The following is a 23,639-nucleotide window of genomic DNA, read 5'->3' on the forward strand; positions in this document are numbered from 1 at the left end:
AATGTCCTCAGGATAGGAGAGCTTGAGACTCTCCCCATGACAAAGCCTGAGCTTTAGCTGAGTCTGAATGGAACCCTACCAGGACTGGTTGCCCCTTTAAAAAGTAGGCTGGTGCAATGGCTTATTTCACCCAATTGGCTATATAGGCCTTAGAAGCTGTCTGCCCCTTGCACAGTCTGCCAAAGAGAATGAACAGGTGATTTGACCTTTTGAAAAAGTTACTAACTTAAGTATCCAAATTGTGAAGGTCTCTTTCATCACTGCAGCATTCCTCCCTGCAAAAGGCTCAAACAGGCCTGGATTGTATAAACTGGAGGGGGAGGCCATGCTACAGTTGGATAAGTAGATTAGGGTAGACAAGGTATAGCCTACCAAAACCTGGCAAATCACCAGGATTAGATAGTCTGTCTATAAGACATCTTACATTGGCATCCTTTAATTTCATTAGTGTGCACTAAGCTCTAGAAAAGGGCCCCATAGTATGGAAGAGACTGACATACCAGCTGAGAGAAGTACACAGGAGGGAGTGCTGCTATTAAGGCACACAGGTGCACACAAACATACTGATACACAGTGACATCAGTAGCTGCCTGTCCATGAACAACCACATCCACTAATCGCACAGGAAGTGAGAGCTCAGCATAGCACTGTCCAAAACTGAAGAAAAGGGCTTCAAACAGAGAGAATCTAGAAAATAAAACAAAATTTATATATTTTATATAATATTTCACCCTAAAAAGGCAAGTACTATATACAAGAATTCCAACTTCAGCTAGAAGAATCAGGCCTTCAGTACCTGGGAGTCTCCTCTGGGAAGCAAATTCCAGTGCACCACAAACTCTGCACATCTTCTGACATAGAAGGAAGTTTGTCCATGATGCTAATCAGCAGGAGGCACTGTGGGAGCAGCAGTTCACTTGGAAGATCTGGAAAGAAAATCAAGAAAAGTGAAATCCTTCTCGATGAAACTTAGTCATGCTTATATCATTTTAATAGATTGATGTTATTTCAACATGTCACTCTATTTTGTTGCTACTTTGAAAAGCACACAGGGTCAGCTGAAATTGGAGGAGTCAGGAGAGTAATGAAAGAGTGAAGCTCTCCTGAACGTTTATCATCAAAAGCGGGTTCTTTGAAGAAGCCGTCTTGGCGAAACGCGTAAGATCCCGCCACAGTGAGACAACTTCTACTACCGTTTTGATTCAGAAATGAGCTAAGTTGAAGTTCATATTCTAAAAATTTATGAAAATTTTTTTTCTATGAACACTTATTACTAATTCAGAAATCACTATACAGTGGTACCTCAGTTTACGAATGCACCGTTTGCGAGTGTTTTGCAAGACGAGCAAAACATTTGCAAACTTGGTGCCTTGTAAACCGAGCTTGCCTCGCTGTACGAGTGCCCCCCCTCCCCCCGCGATCTGGCATCCCCCCAGCGATCCGGCATCCCCCCCGCTCGCATTGCCCCCCCTCTACCGCGATCCTTTCCCCCCACGAGCACATCAATGACACTTCCTTTACCCGACTTGGCACCAGTGCCGGTGCCCGAAGATCCTCCCTCTTCTGGTCTGGGCTAGGCTGGACTGGCTTTAAGCATTTGCGCATGCTCAAAGCCTTCTGGTCTCGCTCTCAATCTCGGAGAGAGCGAGACCAGAAGGCTTTGAGCATGCGCAAATGCTCAAAGCCAGTCCAGCCCAGCCCAGCCCAGAAGAGGGAGGATCTCCGACGCACCGCCCACCCAGGCCGCACCAGAAGAGGGAGGATCTTCGGGCACCGGCACTGGTGCCAAGTCGGGTAAAGGAAGTGTCATTGACGTGCTCAGGGGGGGGGGAAGTAGGATCGCGGTGGAGGGGGGGGCAACGCGAGTGGGGGGAGGATGCCGGTTCACAGGGGGGGAAGCCGGATCGCGGGGAGGGGTTTGGAACAGCGTCGGATTCCTCAAGGGGGGGGAGAATGGAGCAGCGCCGGTAGCCTCGGGGGGGGGGGGGAGAGGAGGAGGTGGAACCAATCAAAGCAGTTTCCCTTACTTCCTATGGGGAAACTTGCTTTGATATACGAGCAATTTGGTTTACGAGCATGCTTCTGGAACGAATTATGCTCGTAAACCAAGGTTCCACTGTATTTGGAAACCAGTGCTAAAATCATTTGAAATAACTTTATACAAACTCAAGATGGAGCAATGATAGACACAATGAAACACATTTAAAAGGGGTTTTTTTTTTGCCCTGATTGCCCTGAGCTCCTCTTGTAAACGTATAAAGTATATTTATGATTACAAGTGCCCCTTATTTTTGTTGTTGTTGATCAGCTGAAAATAGGCCACTTTGGAGCTTAGTCATAGATTTTTTAAAGGTTTCAGGTTTGTTTAAAAATTTGATATACCGCCTTATTAAAAATTCAAAGCGGTTTTATATAATATAAAAACAGAGTATAATAAAAATGTACATTAAAAACAAATTACAATCAATGCTACAAACAATCAAACACACTGACTAACATAAACTTACCGATACAAGATTGAGAAGGGCAAAAATACAATTTGTATGAAGAGAAGGAGAGGGGGAAGAGGGATCAAGACAAAAGGAAGGGGAACAAAGTATAAAAGTCTAGAATTATGTAAAATAAGCTAAAATGATTCAAAGATGGCAAGGTTCAGATTTCCATCACTGTCCTTAAAAGGACTATTATACACCATGTGTCTTTATTTTTTTTTTTATATGAATTTAATACATTTACAATATCATAAATATATCAAGAAAAAAAGGGTTTCCATACAAATATTTCAATAACAAATCATACACCAAACAATCCTTTAAAAGGGTAGTTGATCACTGGAATAATCTTCCACAACAGGTAATTGAGGCCAGCAGCGTGCCAGATTTTAAGAAAAGATGGGATTGGCATGTGGGATCTCTTCATGGTGGTAGTTAGGGGGTGGGCCATTAGTGTGGGCAGACTGGATGGGCCGTGGCCCTTTTCTGCCGTCATGTTCTATGTTTAATACTGTAATGAGAAAGCTAAGATCCATCAGAAAATACTTCGAAACAGAGGCTTTCTGAATTTTAGTGCAATCCCCAATCCTATCTTGACAAGACTATTGTAATGTAATACTAATTCTTTGTTCTAAAACATTCTGTTGTGTCTACAACTAGTTCAAAATGCAGCAGTAAAACTCATATACAGACTATGAAAATCGGAATACTTCACAGTAAAGTCACAGCCCATAAGGTCAGAGCAATGGCAGCCTCTGTTGCTTTCCTCAGATCTACACCTATTGAGGAAATCTGTAGAGCTGCTACTTGGTCCTCGGTTCATACCTTCACTTCTCACTATTGTCTGGATACTTTCTCCAGACGGGATGGACAGTGTGGCCAAACAGTATTGCAAAATTTATTCTCCTAAGTTGCCAACTCTCCCACCATCCCACTTTGGTTAGCTTGGAGGTCACCCACTTGTGAGAATACCTTCCTGCTTGTCCTGGGATAAAGCACAGTTACTTACCGTAACAGTTGTTATCCAGGGAAAGCAGGCAGCTATTCTCATGTCCCACCCACCTCCCCTGGGTTGGCTTTTCTGCTAGCTATCTGAACTGAGGAGACGCGCCCTGTGCTGGGTGGGAAGGCACTCGCGCATGTGCGGTGCGGGCGACTCGAAACTTTGAGTTTCTTCAAGCAAGACTGCTTGTGAGGCGTCCGCATCGGGGCTCCGTTGGATCACGTCACCCACTTGTGAGAATACCTGCCTGCTTGTCCTGGGATAATAAGGCAACGCTTACAAGTGACTGCTCTGTCTCCATCTGCTAGTTGGAGGGCACAACACATTGGTACTGGAATGGTCTGGTCAGAATGATAAGGAAATTAAAAAAAAAAAAATTTAAGAAAAGAGTTTCCTCCCAATCTTGTTTATTCATTTCACAATACATAGCTGCAATTTACAGTACTTCAAATCATCCAGGACTTTAAAATGATATTTTTCAACCTACCTAATTTTTCAGCTAACACCAGTTCCATGAAAGGTCTAAAGAGAAGAAGCTGTCGGATAAGGGGATCCAAAACGACTAAGAAAACACAGGCCAACTCATCCTTGTGCTCTTCAGAAATAATTGGGGCAGAAGGACTTGGAGGAAATTTGCTGAAGAAAGAGAATATATGGTATAATAATTGCACATATCACATATAAGTATGCATTTCTATGTACTATTGATACATGCACACATGGTATACATAAAATGCAAATAGCTTAAAAATAAAGATCAAGAACTTTATAAATTTCCATTCCCAAAAAAGCATCAATCTTAAGAAGTTTCTTTAAAAAAAATGCAATGCATACGCCAAACATATAGCACTAGAAAGTAGGTCCTCAGTTCAAAGATACAGCTTTCCTCACAAAAACAAATAAGTTGCCCCATCAGAGGACAGATAAAGCATGGTTAGTAGCAGTACAAGGTTCCCTCAAACACTGTTCCACCATATAACAGGCACAAGGACAAGTTTCTGACACATACACAAAAGCATAGCTACTCACCAGTAGCAGGTGTTATCCAAGGACAGCAGGCAGATATTCTCACATGTGGGTGACGTCATCTAAGGCAGTGGTTCCCAACCCTGTCCTGGAGGAACACCAGGCCAATTGGGTTTTCAGGCTAGCCCTAATGAATATGCATGAAGCAAATTTGCATGCCTATCACTTCCATCATATGCAAATCTCTCTCATGCATATTCATTAGGGCTAGCCTGAAAACCCGATTGGCCTGGTGTTCCTCCAGGACAGGGTTGGGAATCACTGATCTAAGGAACCTTGGCGTGGACAGTTAAAAAGTGTACTGTCACTTTAAATCTTTAAGACCGCCCATATTGTGCAAGCCGCCTGATGTTGGCTCGCAGGACTATGAGTTCAGTAAAAAAGCTAAGAAACCAACTAGGGGAGGTGGGAGGGTTGTGAGAATATCTGCTACAGGTGAGTAACTATGCTTTATTTAAGGACAAGCAGGCAGTCCAGAGGAGGGCGACGAAAATGATAGGAAGCTTGCGCTAGAACACGTATGAGGAGAGACTGGAAGCCCAGAATATGTATACCCTAGAGAAAAGGAGAGACAAGGGAGATATGATACAGACTTCATGATTCAGGTTCAAATACTTGAAGGGTATTAACGTAGAACAAAATCTTTTCCAGAGAAAGGAAAATGGTAAAACCAGAGGACATAATTTGAGGTTGAGGGGTGGTAGATTCAAAGGCAATGTTAGGAAATTCTACTTTACGAAAAGGGTGGTGGATACCTGGAATGTGCTCCCGAGAGAGGTGGTGGAGAGTAAAACTATGACTGAGTTCAAAGAAGCGTGGGATGAACACAGAGCATCTAGAATCAGATAATAATATTAAAAATTGAACTAAGGCTAGTACTGGGCAGACTTGCATGGTCTGTGTCTGTGTATGGCCGTTTGATGGAGGATGGGCTGGGGAGGGCTTCAGTGGCTGGGAGGGTGTAGATGGGCTAGAGTAGATTTTAATGAAGATTTCGGCAGTAGGAACCCAAGCACAGTACTGGGTAGAGCTTTGGATTCTTGCCCAGAAATAGCTAAGAAGAAAAAATTTTAAAAAATTTAAATTGAATCAGGTTGAGCAGACTGGATGGACCATTCGGGTCTTTATCTGCCGTCATCTACTATGTTACTATGTGGGACTCCCTAGCTGCCAGGATCATGCCTCTGAGAAGGTTATTGACAACTACCATGTGCCTGGCAAAACCAGTTGCCATCTAAGTGGAGAATAAATTTTGTAGAATTGCTTGACCAAACTGACTATCCCGTCTGGAACGATTTTCCAAACAATAGTGGGATGTGAAAGTATGAATTGAGGACTAGGTGGCTGCTTTACAGATGTCGTTGAGGAGAGTGGAATGTAGATGATCTACTCATCTACTTGATGTGCAGTGACACAGCCTTCAAGCTCCAAGACTACACAGAGGCTAAGGAATCCCTTTCCAACTATGCTTTCTCTCAATCTAACTACTCCCCTGATTCAACCTAGCTGACCAGACCCAGACTGCATAGGATGTCTCACCTACCATCTGCTAGAGCAGGGGTACCCAAAAGGTTGATTGCGATCGACCGGTAGATCATGAAGGCAACGCGAGTCAATCGCGTTGCCTTCTCGTTCTACTTGCTTCCCGACTCAGAAGTGCCGAGCCAACCAACTTCCCCCACCCGACGTCAATTCTGGCGTCGGAGAGGAAGTTCCAGGCCAGCCAATTGCTGCCTGGCTGGCCTGGAATTTCCTCTCCGACTTCAGAAATGATGTCAGGGGGAGGAAATATGGTGGGCCCGACGCTTCTGTGTGGGGAAGCAGGGAGAGCTTGGTGCGGCGGTGGTTTGGAGGCCTGTTCCCCGATGGCAGTGGCAGTGGCTTGGGAGCAGGCAGGGAGACAGAAAGAAGGGGAAGCAGGGAGACAGAAAGAAAGAATGGAAAAAGAAAAAAAGGGGGAACAGGAATACAGCAAGAAAGGGGGCATGGAGAGAGAAAGACAGACAGAAAGAAAGGGGGGCAGGGAGACAGAAAGAAAGAAAGGGGAGGGGGCAGGGAGAAAGGAATAAAAAGTTGGCAGAGGGAATGAAGTCTGGATGCATACAGCAGGCTGAAAGAAGGGAAGAAATATTGGATGCACAGTCAGAAGAAGAAAGTGCAACCAGAGACTCATGAAATCACCAGACAACAAAGGTAGGAAAAATGATTTTATTTTCAATTTAGTGATCAAAATGTGGCCATTTTGAGAATTATATCTGCTGTCTATATTTTGCACTAGTGGTTTTTAGTGCAGGGAGCCTATGAGCATCGAGAGCAGTGCTTGTATTGACGTATTATATGCTATATATTCATGTATTGCACTATTGAAGTATGAAAATCAATAAATATTTTTTTTTTAAAAACCCGTTATCGTTTCTGATAAAGAAGGGAGGGGAGGGTGGGTGATAAACTTTTTAAAATGGATTATTGGAGAATATTAAGTGTTGTATTTAAGTTATAAAGTTTTTATTTGCTGTGACACTATCGCGGTTTAGTAAAAAGGGGGGTATATTTGACTATTTTTGTATAGTTGTTCCTCAGGTGACATTGCATAAAGTCATCTGCCTTGACCTCTTTGAAAACCCGCAGAATATAAATGATAATTAACATTTTCTCTGCGTACAGTGTGTTTTGTGTTTTTTTAAATTTTATTGTTGGTAGATCATTTTGACTTGGTCATTTTAAAAGTAGCTCGCAAGCTAGAGGCTAAGAAATACTGGCTAGTGTGGGACTATGCAAGTTACTTAAATGATGCTGGCACTAGTTCAGTGGTAAACAAATCCAAGTATCTGGTCTTGTCTGGTGTGATGATACAGAAAAGTCATTTGAAAGATTTTGTTAGTACGCTAAAGACATAACCAAAAACCTCAAAACTCCATTCAAACAGCTCTTTAGATCTAATCTAATCTAATCTAATCCTTAGGTTTGTATACCGCATCATCTCCACGTTCGTAGAGCTCGACGCGGTTTACAGTAGGAGAAATAGGAAGGAACTACAACAGAGGGTTAGAGGTAGAAGTGGGAAGAAAATTTACAGGACTTGGGATGGCAAGATATAAGAGTTTCCTTGATTCCTTTTTTTTTTTCCTTATTATTTTTTATTTTCAAATTTTACATAAAGTGTACAAAATACTAAAATACAATTGATGAATACAGAATATCACTTTTATATCTAATACATCATATTTCTAAATATATTTTTCCCCCTCTCCCTCCCCCCACCCTTCTATTACTTTTCATATATTATTTTTAATTTTCAAATTTTACATAAAGTGTACAAAATATTAAAATACAATTGATAAATACACAATATCATTTTATATCTAATATATCATATTCTAAATATATTTTTATCACCTCTCCCTCCCTCCACCCTTCTATTACTTTTCATTCATACATTACGTATTGTATAACATATTATAACTTGGAGAGAGCTCAAGTTCCGAAGAGGGGAGGTAAGGTTGTTCCAGAGCTCAGTGATTTTGAAGTGGAGGGAGGTCCCTAGCTTTCCTGTGTGGGAAATGCCTTTTAGCGAGGGGAAGGATAGTTTTAATTTCTGGGAGGATCTGGTGGTATTAGGGTTTGAGGAATTCCAAGAAAGAGGGATAAAGGGAAGGAGGATACCATATAGGATTTTGAAAGTTAAACAGGCGCATTTATAGTGGACCCTGGCGATTATCGGAAGCCAGTGGAGCTTGGCCAGGAGCGGGGAGACATGGTCAAATTTACTTTTAGCGAAGATGAGCTTGGCCGCAGCATTCTGAATCCGTTGGAGTCTGTGGAGGTTTTTCTTAGTTAGGCTTAAGTAGATAGAGTTGCAATAGTCCAATCTGGAGAGGATGATGGATTGGACAAGGAGGGTAAAATGTTTTTGATGGAAGCAGGATCTAACTTTCCTCAGCATGTGAAGACTGAAAAAGCATTTTTTTTACCAAGGATTGGAGGTGGTCATTGAAGGACCATGTGGAATCAATGATGATGCCCAAGACCTTGCTCGAGAACTCAAGCTGCAGAGAGGAGCCAGAGGGTAGTGGGATGGAGGTGGGTAGGTGATCTAGTTTTGGACCGAGCCAAAGAAGTCTTGTTTTGGACTCATTCAATTTCATTTGCACAGTGTGGGCCCAGGATTGTAGGTTCATTATACAAGAGGATATGTTCTTAGACAGGTCGGTGAGGTTCGAATCGGTCTCGAGGAGGACGAGGATGTCGTCTGCATAAGTGTAAATTGTTTCAAGGGGGGATAGGTGGAGGAGTTTTAGGGAGGACATATAGATGTTGAAAAGGATAGGGGATAACACACTTGACTGGTCTGCTATTGTTTTGTCTGGTGTAATGCATACCTATGTATCTGAAGATATAATTGATGTATTCTGCTGCAAGAATCAGATAGGAACGGCATGAACTCCTGTTAGAAAACACATTTTAATTATGAATGAGATATTCTTAATTTTCACAAAGTATGAATATATACCAGTAAGATAGAAAAAAGCCCTTATTATATCTAGATTATATTCTGCATTCTATCTCACCATAGTAATATCCAAATTCAAGCATGTATATCACTTAAAATTGTATTCGTGGAAGGACATAATCAAAACATACATATAAGTCCAATATGTTTTCTTTGAACCAAATCAGTTAACGGCACTTCTCTCCATGTCTCGCCTGGAAAAGGGGAAAGAATGAGGGCTTAGATATAAGGCGCCTGGAATTTCAGTTAACCACGTACCACTTATCTTTTATAATATGGTTCTTTGTTAAAATTCAGTTTAATTCACATCATGGATCAAAATGGTGGACTTGAGAGATTATACAAATATTTGATTTCTATATAATCCATTATGTTTCTTTTTGTTCTTTTTGTTGTAATCACTTTCTGTACAAGATGTATCTTGATTTGTTAATTTGAAAATTATAAATAAATAATAAAAAAAAAAAAAAAAAAGAAACTGCATTGAAGTCTCTTAGAGTTGGATCCGCACCAGGTGGGGATGGTTTTACAGTAGAATTTTATAAAATATTTCAAAATGCGTTACTCCCTCATTTATTTTTTTTTTTAAATTTTTATTTATAAGTTTTCCATTCTTACATTATTTGAGTAATATGATATACAATTAATTATTACATATCTGAAATATTATCATTAATAATACATCATGTTGAAAATATAATATGATAACACTTATACAATAATATATATAATATAAATCCCATTCCCTTTTTATAAAATATATTTCATTAATTATTCAAAACCCACCCCATTCATGTAGAATTATTTATCCTTGTGCTAAGAACTTAATCATTAGAATAGTTTGTCAATGGTTGCCAAATTTTATTAAATTTAATAAGATTTCCCTGTTGTAAAGCTATTATTTTTTCCATTTTATAAATATGACAAACAGAATTCCACCAGAATGTGTAATTTAATTTGGTGTAATCTTTCCAATTTTGGGTAATTTGTTGCATGGCGACTCCTGTTAATATCAGTAAAAGTTTATTATTATTTGCTGAAATCGGACTCATAGTTCTCATTGCAGTGCCAAATAATATGGTGTCATATGAGAGTCCTACATGATTTTCTAGTAATTTATTAATTTGGGGCCAAATTGAATTCCAAAAAGCGTTTACATAGGGACAGAAAAAGATTAAATGATCTAACGTCCCTATTTCTATTTTACAATGCCAGCATCTATTAGATCTAGTACTATCTATTTTTTGCAGGCGCGTTGGGGTCCAGAACACTCTATGTAATAAGAACAACCATGTTTGATTCATAGATGCTGACCTTGTAGATCTTAATCTCCAGGACCAAAATCTTGGCCATTGAGATTCAGAAATTTTCTGACCAATCTCAATACTCCAAATATCTCTAAGACCTGTTTTCTTTTTTTTATTTAAAAATCCGTATATCAATTTGTACCATTTTGCGGCTTGGTGACCCAAAAAATCCGTCTGGAAACATAGAACCTGTAGGCTATATTGATTATTTAGATTTTTCCATTCAGGGAATCCTACCTGAATAGCCTGCTTCAATTGCATCCATTTAAAATATTGTGTTTTATTTAAACCAAATTTGTTTTGCAATTGTGAAAAACTAAGCAGTGAACCTTCTGATATGACATCATTCAATGTTCTTATTCCTGCATTTATCCATTGTTTCCAGACGATTTTATATCCACCAATTCTGATCCTGGAGTTTATCCATATTGATTGATTTAGAGATTTAACAATAGGTTCTGGTGATAGATTACTGATATATCTCAATGTTTTCCAAGTGTCAAATAAAATTCTGTGGTCTTTGTATCTTTTTGGCATTGTTATAGTTATTAATTGTTCTGGATATAAAGGGAACAGGAGCCGCCATTCTAAATATAGCCAATCTGGTACATTTTCTAAAAGGTCTGGGAGGATCCAATACATACCCTGTCTTAAAATATAGGCTTGATGATACCTATAAAAATTTGGAAAATTTACCCCCCCTTCCATAATTGGTCTTTGTAATGATACTAAAGCGATTCTTGGTCTTTTCCCACACCAAACAAATTTTGTAAGAATATTATTAAGTTTTTTATAAAATGACCCCTGAAAAAATATTGGAATCATACTCATTTGGTAACAAACCACAGGCAATATCATCATTTTAATTGTTTGAATTCTTCCCCACCAAGAAAGATGTAATGGATTCCATTGCTCACACATTTCTGTTATTTTTTTTAATAAAAGTTTTTCATTCTCTTTGACTGTGTCTTCTATTGTATTTTTGATCATAATTCCTAAGTATTTTATACCATCCTCTTTCCAAATAAATGAATATGGGTCAAATAATCCTTTGGTACAATGAACATTTATTGGGAGAATTTCAGATTTATTCCAATTAATTTTATATCCAGAAAAAGTACCATATTTTTCTATTAAATTTAGTATACATGGAATAGTAGTTTCCGGTTTTCTTAAATATAATAATATATCATCTGCATATGCAGATAATTTAAATTCAAAACTGGTATATGATATTCCCTCTATCTCCTTAGTTTTGTTTATTGCAATTAATAAAGGTTCTAGGACAATATCAAAAAGTAAAGGAGACAGAGGGCATCCTTGTCTAACTCCCCTATGCAAGTTAAATCTATTTGATAAATTATTATTAATATATAATCTTGCTCCCGGAGAGCTATACAATGTCTGAATCATTTTAATAAAACCGGATCCTATACCAAACCATTGTAAAGCTTGGTATATAAAATTCCATTCCACTCTGTCAAAAGCTTTTTCTGCATCTAAAGATATTAAAAAAGCTGGATCATTTATATTTTTTGCTAAATTTAATGAGTGGAATGCTAATCTAGTATTATTTGATGAGTGTCTTTTAGCAATAAATCCTGTTTGATGTACATCAATAATGAAAGGGAGAGCTTTTGCCAATCTTAATGCTAATACTTTAGCCATTAATTTATTATCCACATTCAATAATGAAATAGGCCTGTAATTTGATACCAGAGTAGGATCTTTGTTTGGTTTTGGTAAGACTATAATTATCGATTCTGCCATAGTACCAGAAATTTTTTCATTCTTTAATTGATATTGATATAGATTTAACAGATGTGGTAATATAATATTTTGGAAAAATTTATAAAATTCAACAGTATACCCATCTCCACCTGGAGCGGATCCAACTCTAAGAGACTTCAATGCTGTTTCTAATTCTTTTAAAGATATAGGTTCTTCTAAACTTCCTTTTATATGATCTGGAATATTTGGTCCAATATATGAATTTAAGAAAGTTAATCCGTCTTGTTCTTTATTTTTATAAGAATTGGAAGTATATAATTCTTTATAAAAATCAAGAAATTGTGTTATAATATCTTTTGTGTTGGTATGTGTATTACCTTGTGTATCTTTAATTGCAATAATCTTAGATTTTCTTTTCTTTGCTTTTAGAAAGTTTGCTAATAATTTCCCCGCTTTATTTGAATTTCCATAATATTGTACTTGTTTGTTGAAAATGTCTTTTCTCACAATTTGAGAAGAAATTTCATTGTATTTAACTTTTAATTTTAATAATTCTTGTAATGTATTATTTTCCCATTTCTCAATTAATTTATTTTCTAATAATTTAATTTGCTTTCCCATCTCAAGAAATTGTTTTTTTTTTTTGTTTGTTAATAAATGTTGAATATGAAATAATATTTCCTCTCATAGTTGCTTTAAAAGCATCCCATAAGATTTCAGCATTAATATCATCTGTTTCATTAAATTGAAAAAATTCTTGCATTTTTATTTTGAAATCTTCAAGAAATTTTGAATCCGCTAATAAATCATTATTAAATCTCCAAATTAAATCTAAGTTTTCAGCATCATAATTTTGAAGATTAATCCACACACCAGCATGATCTGAAATTATAATGGGATCAATTACTGCTTTTAAGATGCGCTGCGCTATATTATTAGAAACAAATATATAATCAATTCGTGAAAAAGATTTATGGACCTGAGAACAAAAAGAAAATTCCTGATCATTAAAATGAAGAATTCGCCATATATCTACTAAATCACAAGATAGAATCAAATTGTCTAAGCCTAATGATTTTATAACTTTACTTGGTTTTTTATCCAATATCGGATCCATTACAGCATTGAAATCCCCTGCTACTATTAAATTAGATGTAGCCAGTGGTAAAAGCAACTGTTGAATTTGTTTAAAAAACTCCATTTGATTCGTATTAGGAGCATATAAATTGAATAAATTCAGGGTAGTATTTCCCAGAACCATTTCGACATGTACCCATCTTCCTAAGGGATCATAATTAATTAATTTAAAATCTGCATTACATTTTTTATTTATTAAAACAGCCACTCCAGCCTTTTTCTTTAAAGCCGGTGCAAATAAACATTTAGAAATAAAACCTCCAGATAATTTTTTTGATTCAATTTCCGATAGATGAGTTTCTTGAATAAAGTAAATGTCCGCATTTTGATTTTTAAGGAACGATAACAATTTCTTCTTCTTAATAGGATGATTTAAACCATTGACATTCAATGAATACATTTTTAGATCCATCTAATTAATAATTATATTTATCCAATATTTATCCACTGTTCTATGATTGTTTACATGATTAGTTCCTAGCACATTCATTAAAAATTTATCCCCTATCCCACCCATTAATTTCCCTCCCCTCCCACCCTTTATCTTATTCTGATTTGGAACACGCATTGGTCATGCAAAACCTACATCTCCATCTCCAGGCAACTAATAATTCATTATATTATTTAAAAACATATTTTTGAATTCAATACATTCTTTATATTTCTACCCTTATATTATTGAAAATTATAATCATTTAATCTATAAAATTTTATAAATATATGAAATTTATATATATTTGAATCATAAATTATATTCAATATGCATACATGTAATATAATATTCTTAATAGATAAACATATTTCAAATGTAGCTCTTATTCTCTATATATATATCTATATATCTTCATATAAATTAAGTATATCCATTTTTAATATAAATATATATTATTAATCTTAATAATAATGCATTTCAATCATTTTCATAAATCATCTTCATAATAAATTAATTTGAATGAATTGATTAAAATATACATTTTTTGTCAATACATAAGTTTTATAATAAATTCATCTTTTATTAAATATCTATCATTCATTTACTTATTTTCTTATTTATCATAATAAGTTATTATGACTGAATAATTAAATAAAATAAAATATTTATTAGACATCTATTTTGTTAATTATTTCTGTAAATAATCAATTATTTTTCTTATATATATTTCTTAAAATTATAATTTCATTATACAGAGTTAAAATATTGATTTTATAATAAATTAATATATTTCATTATTAAATCTTATTCTCAATATAACAATTACAAATTTTTTTTCAATATTTAATGATAATTTCTTTGTTATTCATTTATTATTACTTAATCTTAATAATTTAATATGCTATATAATTAAATGTATTATCTAATTTGATTAAAACTTGTATTTTATATATAATTTTTTATTTATATTTTGATAATAAAAATTTTTTATATATTTTTTTTAATATAATAATAATTAGTGATATTAATAATTATGGATGCTGATTTTTAAATACTATTATATTATTGCATCCATTATTCCAATAAATACTATTTCCAGTTAATAACATTTCTAATGTCTTAAAAATTTTTAATTTTTTTTTTTTTTTTTTTTTTTTTTTTTAATAATCTTCTTTATTTTCATTTTTTTCCATCTTCATTCTTCTTTCTTCTTTCTTCTTTCTTCAGCTGAATTGTTCTGTTTTTTATATAAACTTAGGATCTTTTTGTGTCAGAAATTCTTTCAGCTTTGCCGGGTCTTGAAAATATATGGATTTATTTCCACTGGATATTCTCATAGTGGATGGATAATATAGACCATATATGTATCCTTTTTCCTTCAGCTGCTGTCTGTATGTGAGGAATTGTTTTCTTATGTTAGCAGTATATTTAGCAAAATCCGGTACTAAAATCAGTTTTGATCCTTTATAATTCAAGTTTTTATTTGCTTTTGCCATTTTTAATATTTCTTGAGCTTGTTGATACCGTAGCACCTTGAATATCAAAGGTCTTGGAGCAGCCTGGTTTACAGGCTTTCTTGTGGGGATTCTGTGGGCTCTTTCAATTTCTAACGGCCATTTTGAATTGAGCTGAAGCAGTTTAGGTAACAGATTTTCCAGGAATTGTACTGGATCTTCTCCTTCAATATTTTCAGCCAGCCCCAAAATTCTGATGTTCTTCCTTTTTCCTCGGTTTTCCATGTCCACCATTTGATTTTTTAAAGCTGCTATTTCTTTTTTATCATTGTCATATTCCTTTGTGAAAGATTCAAACCTCTCCACTTTTTCTTCCAGCACTGTCATTCTCAGTCTCTCAGTTTGGATTTCTTGTTTCATATTAAGAAGCTCTTCTTTTACTTCAGATATTTTATTGGAGTTTTCAGTCAGCATCAGTTTTATTTTATACAGTTCAGTCATTATATCAGCCTTTTCAGTGAGTTCTTCAGTCTCCATCGGGAACGGGACACTCGATGGTGACAGGGGAGTAACTTTTGTTCTTTTTGCTGAGATACCTGATGTCGAAGGTTTTTCAGCTTTCCCCTGCTTCATATTCGCCATCTCCGACGTTGTTTTAAGTGTTTTTAATTGCGATTTGAAAAAGTAGAAGTATTATTTTTGTTCCGTTTGTTGCCTGGATACGGGAGCGCTGCAGTTAGGCTGCCATATCGTGCGCGCTCCAAGCCACGCCTCTACTCCCTCATTTATTAAATTTATATCTATATCAACTAAATAAAGGTTGTATTACAGGTACTATGGCAGAATCTCTAACTATTGTTTTACCTAAGCCAATAGAGATCCTACTTCGGTATCAAACTATAGGCCGATATCTTTAATTAATGTAGATGGAAAGTTACTGGCTAAAACTTTGGCTATGAGATTGGCTAAGGCTCTCCCTTATATAATTGATGTACATCAAACTGGATTCATTGCGAATAGACATTCTTCTAGTAACACAAGATTGACATTCCACACTTTAAATTTAACTAAAAATATGAATGATCCGGCTTTTGCCATATCTCTAGATGCAGAAAAAGCATTTGACAGAGTGGAATGGGATTTCATGTATCAAGCCTTGGAATGGTTTGGTATAGGTTCAGGATTTATTCAAATGGTTCAGACTTTGTATAGCTCCCCTATGGCAAGATTATATATCAATAATAAAATGTCAGATCGTTTTCAGTTACATAGGGGAGTTAGACAGGGTTGTCCACTATCTCCTTTGCTTTTTGATATAGTATTAGAACCCCTATTATTAGCTATTAATCAAGCAAAGGGGATACAGGGTATTCCTCGTAATGATTGGGAATATAAATTCTCTGCTTATGCAGACGATATTTTATTATACAGTGATGCCTCACACAACGAACTTAATTGGTTCCAGGAGCAAGTTTGTTATGCGAAAAGTTCGTTATGTGAAACGCGTTTTCCCATAACAATACATGTAAAAAAAAATAATTTGTTCTGTAGCATAAAATATGCTAAGATGACATAAAAAAAGATAAATTTTTTGTTATTATTTTTATTTAGATACATCTAAAAACATAATTGTTTTTTAAAACAACACACATTTTTTAAATTTAAAGACAGACTAAGTAGAGTCTAATTTTACAGTGAGAGAGGGCAGTCTCAGCTGCAAAAACTGGGACTTAACTGTTCATTTTTTTTTTTTCTAGCATCGGGGAAGCGGCGAGAGTAGCTCCGCCCCCCCAAAGCAGCCCCCTTTCCTTCTCCCGCTGACTCTCTCTCTGGCCCCCTTTCTCTGTCTGTCTTTCTGTCCCTCTCACTGCCCCTGTGTCTTTCTTTCTTTCTTTCTGTCTCCCTCCCTCCCGCTGTCTGTCTGTCATTTTTCCCCATTTCCCTGTGCAGCAGCATAAGGGGTTAGGGAGTTTCTCAGGCTGGCAAACTGTCTTCTCCTCTCCCTCTCTAATGCTCCTCCTATGCTTTCCTTTTCTGTTCTCTTCCTCCTTCACCATCCCCTCCTCTTTGTCCAATCTCTCTCTCTCTGCTTCTCTCCTCCTCTCTGATTTTCTTCTTCTACCTTGCCTCTCCTCCACCCTCTGATGCTCGTCTCTCCTGATTCCCCCCTCTGGTGCTGGCCGACTCGTGGCTGGCACCCATTGGCTGCTGCGCGCAAGACCTGCCAGCGGCCGGATGCAATGGGAAGCAGTCATCTGTTGGAGGCTGTAGTCGGGAGTCAGCGCCGTTAAAGCTGGTGGTTCTGCTTAGAAAGAACCACGCGCCTGTTTGAAAACTGTCACGCCGCTGGAACCGGGAGGCGACAGAGAGCAACCGTTGCCAATCCAGCGCGTCTCTCCCCGTCTCCTCCCTGTGCGCGCATGCTCGCTCTCAGGCCTCCCCTCCCCACCCCACCATCCTAACTCATACCTGAGGCCGTCCACCACCAACACCACTTCTGCAGCTCGCTCGCGCTTCGATACCCCGTCCCCTCTGACGCGGGCCGCCTCGCTGGAAACAGGAAGTGTTTGGGGGGGAGGGCTAGATGCTGGATAATCGGGGGAAACAAGTGAGAGAGGGCAGTTAAGCGCAGTGCCTGCGCGGAAGGATGCAGCTCGGGCGACTTCGTTGTGTGAAACGAAGTCCGTTGTACGAATCAAGACAAGAAGTTCGTTGTGGGCAGCGCTCGCTGTGCGAGGCGTTCGTTATGCGAGGCACCACTGTATTTGAGAAATCCTGTTTCCTCTATTCCTTGTTTGTTAGACTTGATAGACAAGTTCGGTAAATTTTCAGGATATAAAATAAATTGGAATAAGTCTGAACTTCTTCCACTCAATGTATATTGTTTAAAAAGTATGTTTGAGTCCTTTTCTTTTATTTGGAAGGATGATGGTTTAAAATATTTAGGAATATGGATTAAAAATACAGTAGATGAGACTGTAAAAGAAAATGAAAAAATACTATTAAAAAAGGTTACGGAATTATGTGATCATTGGAATCCATTACATTTATCTTGGTGGGGGAGAGTTCAAATGGTTAAAATGATGATTCTACCTGTAGTTTGCTATCAAATGGGTATGATACCAGTATTTTTTCATGGATCTTTTTATAAAAAATTGAACTCGATTATTATAAAATTTATTTGGCTTGGTAAAACTCCTAGAATTGCTATAGCATCTTTGCAAAGACCAATTAAGGAGGGCGGGGTAAATTTTCCAAACTTTTATAGGTACCATCAAGCCTATATTTTACGTCAAGGTATGTATTGGGTCCTCCCAGATCTCATTGAGTATACTCCTGATTGGTTATATTTGGAATGGCGACTCATGTTTCCTTTACATCTTTCTCATGTGCTCAGTATCAAGATGCCCAGATTGTACAAAGAAAATAGAAATCTAATGGATACTTGGAAAACATTACGGTTTGTCAGTAATTTAACAACAATTACTATTAATAATTCAACGAATCAATCCATATGGCTAAACTCCAAGATTCAAATTGGCGGTTTCAAGATCGTCTGGAAACATTGGATAATTGCAGGTATCAGAACTTTAAATGATGCAATTACTAATGGTAAGTTGCTGGATTTTACACAATTGCAACATAAATTTGGGCTTCACAAATCACAATATTTTCGTTGGTTGCAATTGAAGCAGGCCATTCAGGCAGGGTTCCCTGAATGGAAAAATTTGAATACTCAACCTAGCATAGAATTTTTATGTTTTCAGGCGGACTTTCTGGGACATCAGGCCGCACACTGGTATAAAACTATTAGTGAATTGGTTAAAAAAAAGCCTAAAAATACTCTTAGGGATATTTGGAGCATTGAGATTAAGCATGATATTTCAGCATCTCAATGGCCACAAATTTGGTCTTGGAGAATGAGATGTACAATGTCAGCGTCTATGAAACAAACTTGGTTTTTTTTGTTACATAGAGCTTTTTGGACTCCAGTTAGATTGCAAAAGTTAAATAGTTCTTTGTCTAATAGATGCTGGCATTGTAATCTGGATATGGGGACTTTAGATCATCTTTTGTTCTATTGTCCCCATATCTTAGCCTTTTGGAACTCAATATGGGATCAAGTAAATTGTTTATTGGAAAATCACGTAGCATTAACTTATGATACTGTACTTTTTGGTATGTCTATGAGAAAAAAGAGTCAGATATCAATGTGTAATAACAAACTTTTATTGATTTTGACCGGAGTAGCCATTCAACATATTACTAATAACTGGAAAGACCATAGTAGGCTCAATTTTAAATTTTGGTGGAATTCAGTGTGTCACATATACAGAATGGAAAGATCAATAGCGGTGCAAAATGGAAATTATAAAAACTTTATTAAAGAGGGGCGTGGCTTGGAGCGCGCACGATATGGCAGCCTAACCGCAGCGCTCCCGTATCCAGGCAACAAACGGAATAAAAATAAAACTTTCACTTTGTCTAATCGCTATTAAAAATACATAAAACAACGTCGGAAATGGCAAGCATGAAGCAGGGAAAAGCTGAAAAACCTTCAACATCGGGTATATCAGCAAAAAGAACAAAAGTAACTCCCCTGTCACCATCGAGTGTGCCGTTCCCGATGGAAACTGAAGAACTCACTGAAAAGTCCGATATTATGACTGAACTGTTCAAAATAAAACTGATGCTGACTGAAAATGCCAATAAAATCTCTGAAGTTAAAGAAGAACTTCTCAACATGAAACAAGAGATCCAAACCGAAAGACTGAGAATGACAGTGATGGAAGAAAAAATGGAGAAATTTGAATCCTTCACACAAGAATATGATAAAGATAAAAAAGAAGTAGCAGCTTTAAAAAATCAATTGGTGGATATGGAAAACCGAGGAAAAAGAAAGAACATCAGAATTTTAGGACTGGCTGAAAATATTGAAGGGGGAGATCCTGTACAATTCTTGGAAAATCTTTTACCTAAACTGCTTCAGCTCAATTCAAAATGGCCGTTAGAAATTGAAAGAGCCCACAGAATCCCCACAAGAAAGCCAGTAAACCAGGCTGCTCCAAGACCTTTGATATTCAAGGTTTTAAGGTACCAACATGCTCAGGAAATATTAAAAATGGCAAAAGCAAATAAAAACTTGAATTATAAAGGATCAAAACTGATTTTAGTTCCGGATTTTGCTAAATATACAGCAAACATAAGAAAACAATTCCTCACATACAGACAGCAGTTGAAAGAAAAAGGTTACATATATGGAATATATTATCCATCCACTATGAGAGTATCCAGTGGAAATAAATCCATATACTTTCAAGACCCTGCAAAACTGAAAGAATTTTTGACACAAAAAGAACCTATGTTTACATAAAAAACATAAAAAAAGGAACAATTCAGCTGAAGAAAGAAGAAAGAAGATGGAAAAAAGGGAAAATAAAGAAGAATATTAAAAAAAAAAAAAAAAAAAAAGACATAAGAAATGTTACTAACTGGAAAAATATTTTATTGATATAGTGGATGCAATAATATAATATTATTTTATTAAATTAATTAATTATTAATAAAATATTAGCATCCACATTCATTAATATTAATTTTAAAAAAAAAATAAAAAAAAAATAAAAAAAATTTTTAATTATTAAAATATAAATAAATAAATTATAAAACTAAAATATTTATATAAAATACATATTTTAATCAAAATAGAAAATTATTCAATTATATAAGCATATTAACTTATTATGATTAATGAATAATGAAATGTTTTACAATGAATTTATCATTAAAAATATTGAAAGGAAAATTTGTTATTGTTATATTGAGAATAAGACTTAAAATGAAATATATTAATTTATTATAAAAACAATATTTTAATTCTATGAAAGAAGATTATAATTTTATGAAATATATACAAGAAAATAATTTGATTATTGAAGGGATTAATTAATAAAATAGGTGTCTATTATAAAATTTTTATTTAATTCAATTATTCAGTCATATTAACTTAATATGGAAAAATAAGGAATTAAGTAATTGATTGGTAGATAATTAATAAAATAGGAATTTATTAATAGCGGTATATAAGAAATAAATTACATTACATTACATTACATTATAAAACTTATTTATTGATATAAAATGTATATTTTATTCAATTATTCATTCAAATTAATTTATAATGAAGATGATCTAAGAAAATGATTGAAATGCATTATTATTAATATTAATATTTTTATAAAAATGGATATAATTAATTTATATGATGAATAACAGATATATAGAGAATAAGAGCTATATTTGTAATATGTTTATTTAATAAGAATATTATATTACATGTATGCATGATATTGAATTTAATTTTATGAATCAAATATATATAATTCTCAGTAAATTTATAAAATTTTATAGATTAAATGGATATAATTTTCAATTATATAAGGGTGGAAGTATAAAGAATGTATTGAATTTAGAAATATGTTTTTAAATAATATAATGAATTATTAGTTGCCTGGGGATGGAGATTTAGGTTTTGCATGACCAATGCGTGTTCCAAATCAGAATATGATAATGGGTGGGGGGGGGAGGGAAAATAATGGGTGGGATAGGAGATAAATTTTTATTGAATGTGCTAGGAACTAATCTTGTAAATTATCATAGAATATTGATTAAAACATAATTATTAATTAGATGGATATAAAAATGTATTCGCTGAATGTCAATGGTTTAAATCATCCTATTAAGAAGAAGAAATTATTATCGTTCCTTAAAAATCAAAATGCGGACATTTACTTCATTCAAGAGACCCATCTTTCGGAAATTGAATCAAAAAAATTATCTGGAGGATGGATTTCTAAATGTTTATTTGCACCGGCTTTAAAGAAAAAAGCTGGAGTGGCTGTTCTAATAAACAAAAAATGTAATGCAGATTTTAAATTAATTAATTATGATCCCTTAGGTAGATGGGTACATATCGAAATGGTTCTGGGAAATACAACCCTGAATTTATTCAATTTATATGCTCCTAATACGAATCAAATGGAGTTTTTTAAACAAATTCAACAATTACTTTTACCACTGGCTACATCTAATTTAATAGTAGCAGGGGATTTCAATGCTGTAATGGATCCGATTTTGGATAAAAAACCAAGTAAAGTTATGAAATCATTAGGCTTAGATAATTTGATACTATCTTGTGATTTAGTAGATATATGGCGAATTCTTCATTTTAATGAACAGGAATTTTCTTTTTGTTCTCAGGTCCATAAATCTTTTTCACGAATTGATTATATATTTGTTTCTAATAATATAGCGCAGCGTGTACTAAAAGCAATAATTGATCCCATTATAATTTCAGATCATGCTGGTGTGTGGATTAATCTTCAAAATTATGATGTTGAAAACTTTGATTCAATTTGGAGATTTAATAATGATTTACTATCGGATTCAAAATTTCTTGAAGATTTTAAAATAAAAATGCAAGAATTCTTTCAATTTAATGAATCAGATACTATTAATGCTGAGATCTTATGGGATGCTTTTAAAGCAACTATGAGAGGAAATATTATTTCATACTCAACATTTATTAATAAACAAAAAAAAAAACAATTTCTTGAAATAGGAAAACAAATTAAATTATTAGAAAATAAATTAATTGAGAAATGGGAAAATAATACATTACAAGAAATATTAAAATTAAAAGTTAAATATAATGAGATTTCTTCTCAAATTGTGAGGAAAGACATTTTCAATAAACAAGTACAATATTATGGAAATTCAAATAAAGCGGGGAAATTATTAGCAAATTTTCTTAAAGTAAAGAAAAGAAAATCTAAGATTATTGCAATCAAAGATACACAAGGTAACACACATACCAACACAAAAGATATTATAACACAATTTCTTGATTTTTATAAAGAATTATATACTTCCAATTCTTATAAAAATAAAGAACAAGATGGATTAACTTTTTTAAATTCATATATTGGACCAAATATTCCAGATCATATAAAAGGAAGTTTAGAAGAACCTATATCTTTAAAAGAGTTAGAAACAGCATTGAAGTCTCTTAGAGTTGGATCCGCTCCAGGTGGAGATGGGTATACTGTTGAATTTTATAAATATTTCCAAAATATCATATTACCACATCTGTTAAATTTGTATCAATATCAAATAAAGAATGAAAATATTTCTGGTACTATGGCAGAATCGATAATTATAGTCTTACCAAAACCAAACAAAGATCCTACTCTGGTATCAAATTACAGGCCTATTTCATTATTGAATGTGGATAACAAATTAATGGCTAAAGTATTAGCATTAAGATTGGCAAAAGCTCTTCCTTTCATTATTGATGTACATCAAACAGGATTTATTGCTAAAAGACATTCATCAAATAATACTAGATTAGCATTCCACTCATTAAATTTAGCAAAAAATATAAATGATCCAGCTTTTTTAATATCTTTAGATGCAGAAAAAGCCTTTGATAGAGTGGAATGGAATTTTATATACCAAGCTTTACAATGGTTTGGTATAGGATCCGG

The 23,639-nt window shown here is 34.9% G+C and overlaps 1 protein-coding gene across 3 annotated transcripts in view; it reads right to left on the bottom strand.

The window, feature by feature from the left end:
* Positions 1-23,639, bottom strand: part of C10H1orf112 (chromosome 10 C1orf112 homolog) — a 104,477-nt gene that overhangs the window by 40,257 nt on the left and 40,581 nt on the right. For all 3 annotated transcript variants that reach the window (XM_033962138.1, XM_033962137.1, XM_033962139.1), the window contains 4 exons: positions 8,901-8,965; positions 3,983-4,131; positions 797-926; positions 501-687 (listed from right to left, as the gene is read on the bottom strand). In XM_033962138.1, the coding sequence (XP_033818029.1) occupies positions 501-687; positions 797-926; positions 3,983-4,131; positions 8,901-8,965 (531 nt within the window). The remainder of the gene's footprint in view (positions 1-500; positions 688-796; positions 927-3,982; positions 4,132-8,900; positions 8,966-23,639) is intronic.

The sequence above is a fragment of the Geotrypetes seraphini genome, chromosome 10, assembly GCF_902459505.1.
Source record: "Geotrypetes seraphini chromosome 10, aGeoSer1.1, whole genome shotgun sequence".
Taxonomy (NCBI): Eukaryota; Metazoa; Chordata; class Amphibia; order Gymnophiona; family Dermophiidae; genus Geotrypetes; species Geotrypetes seraphini.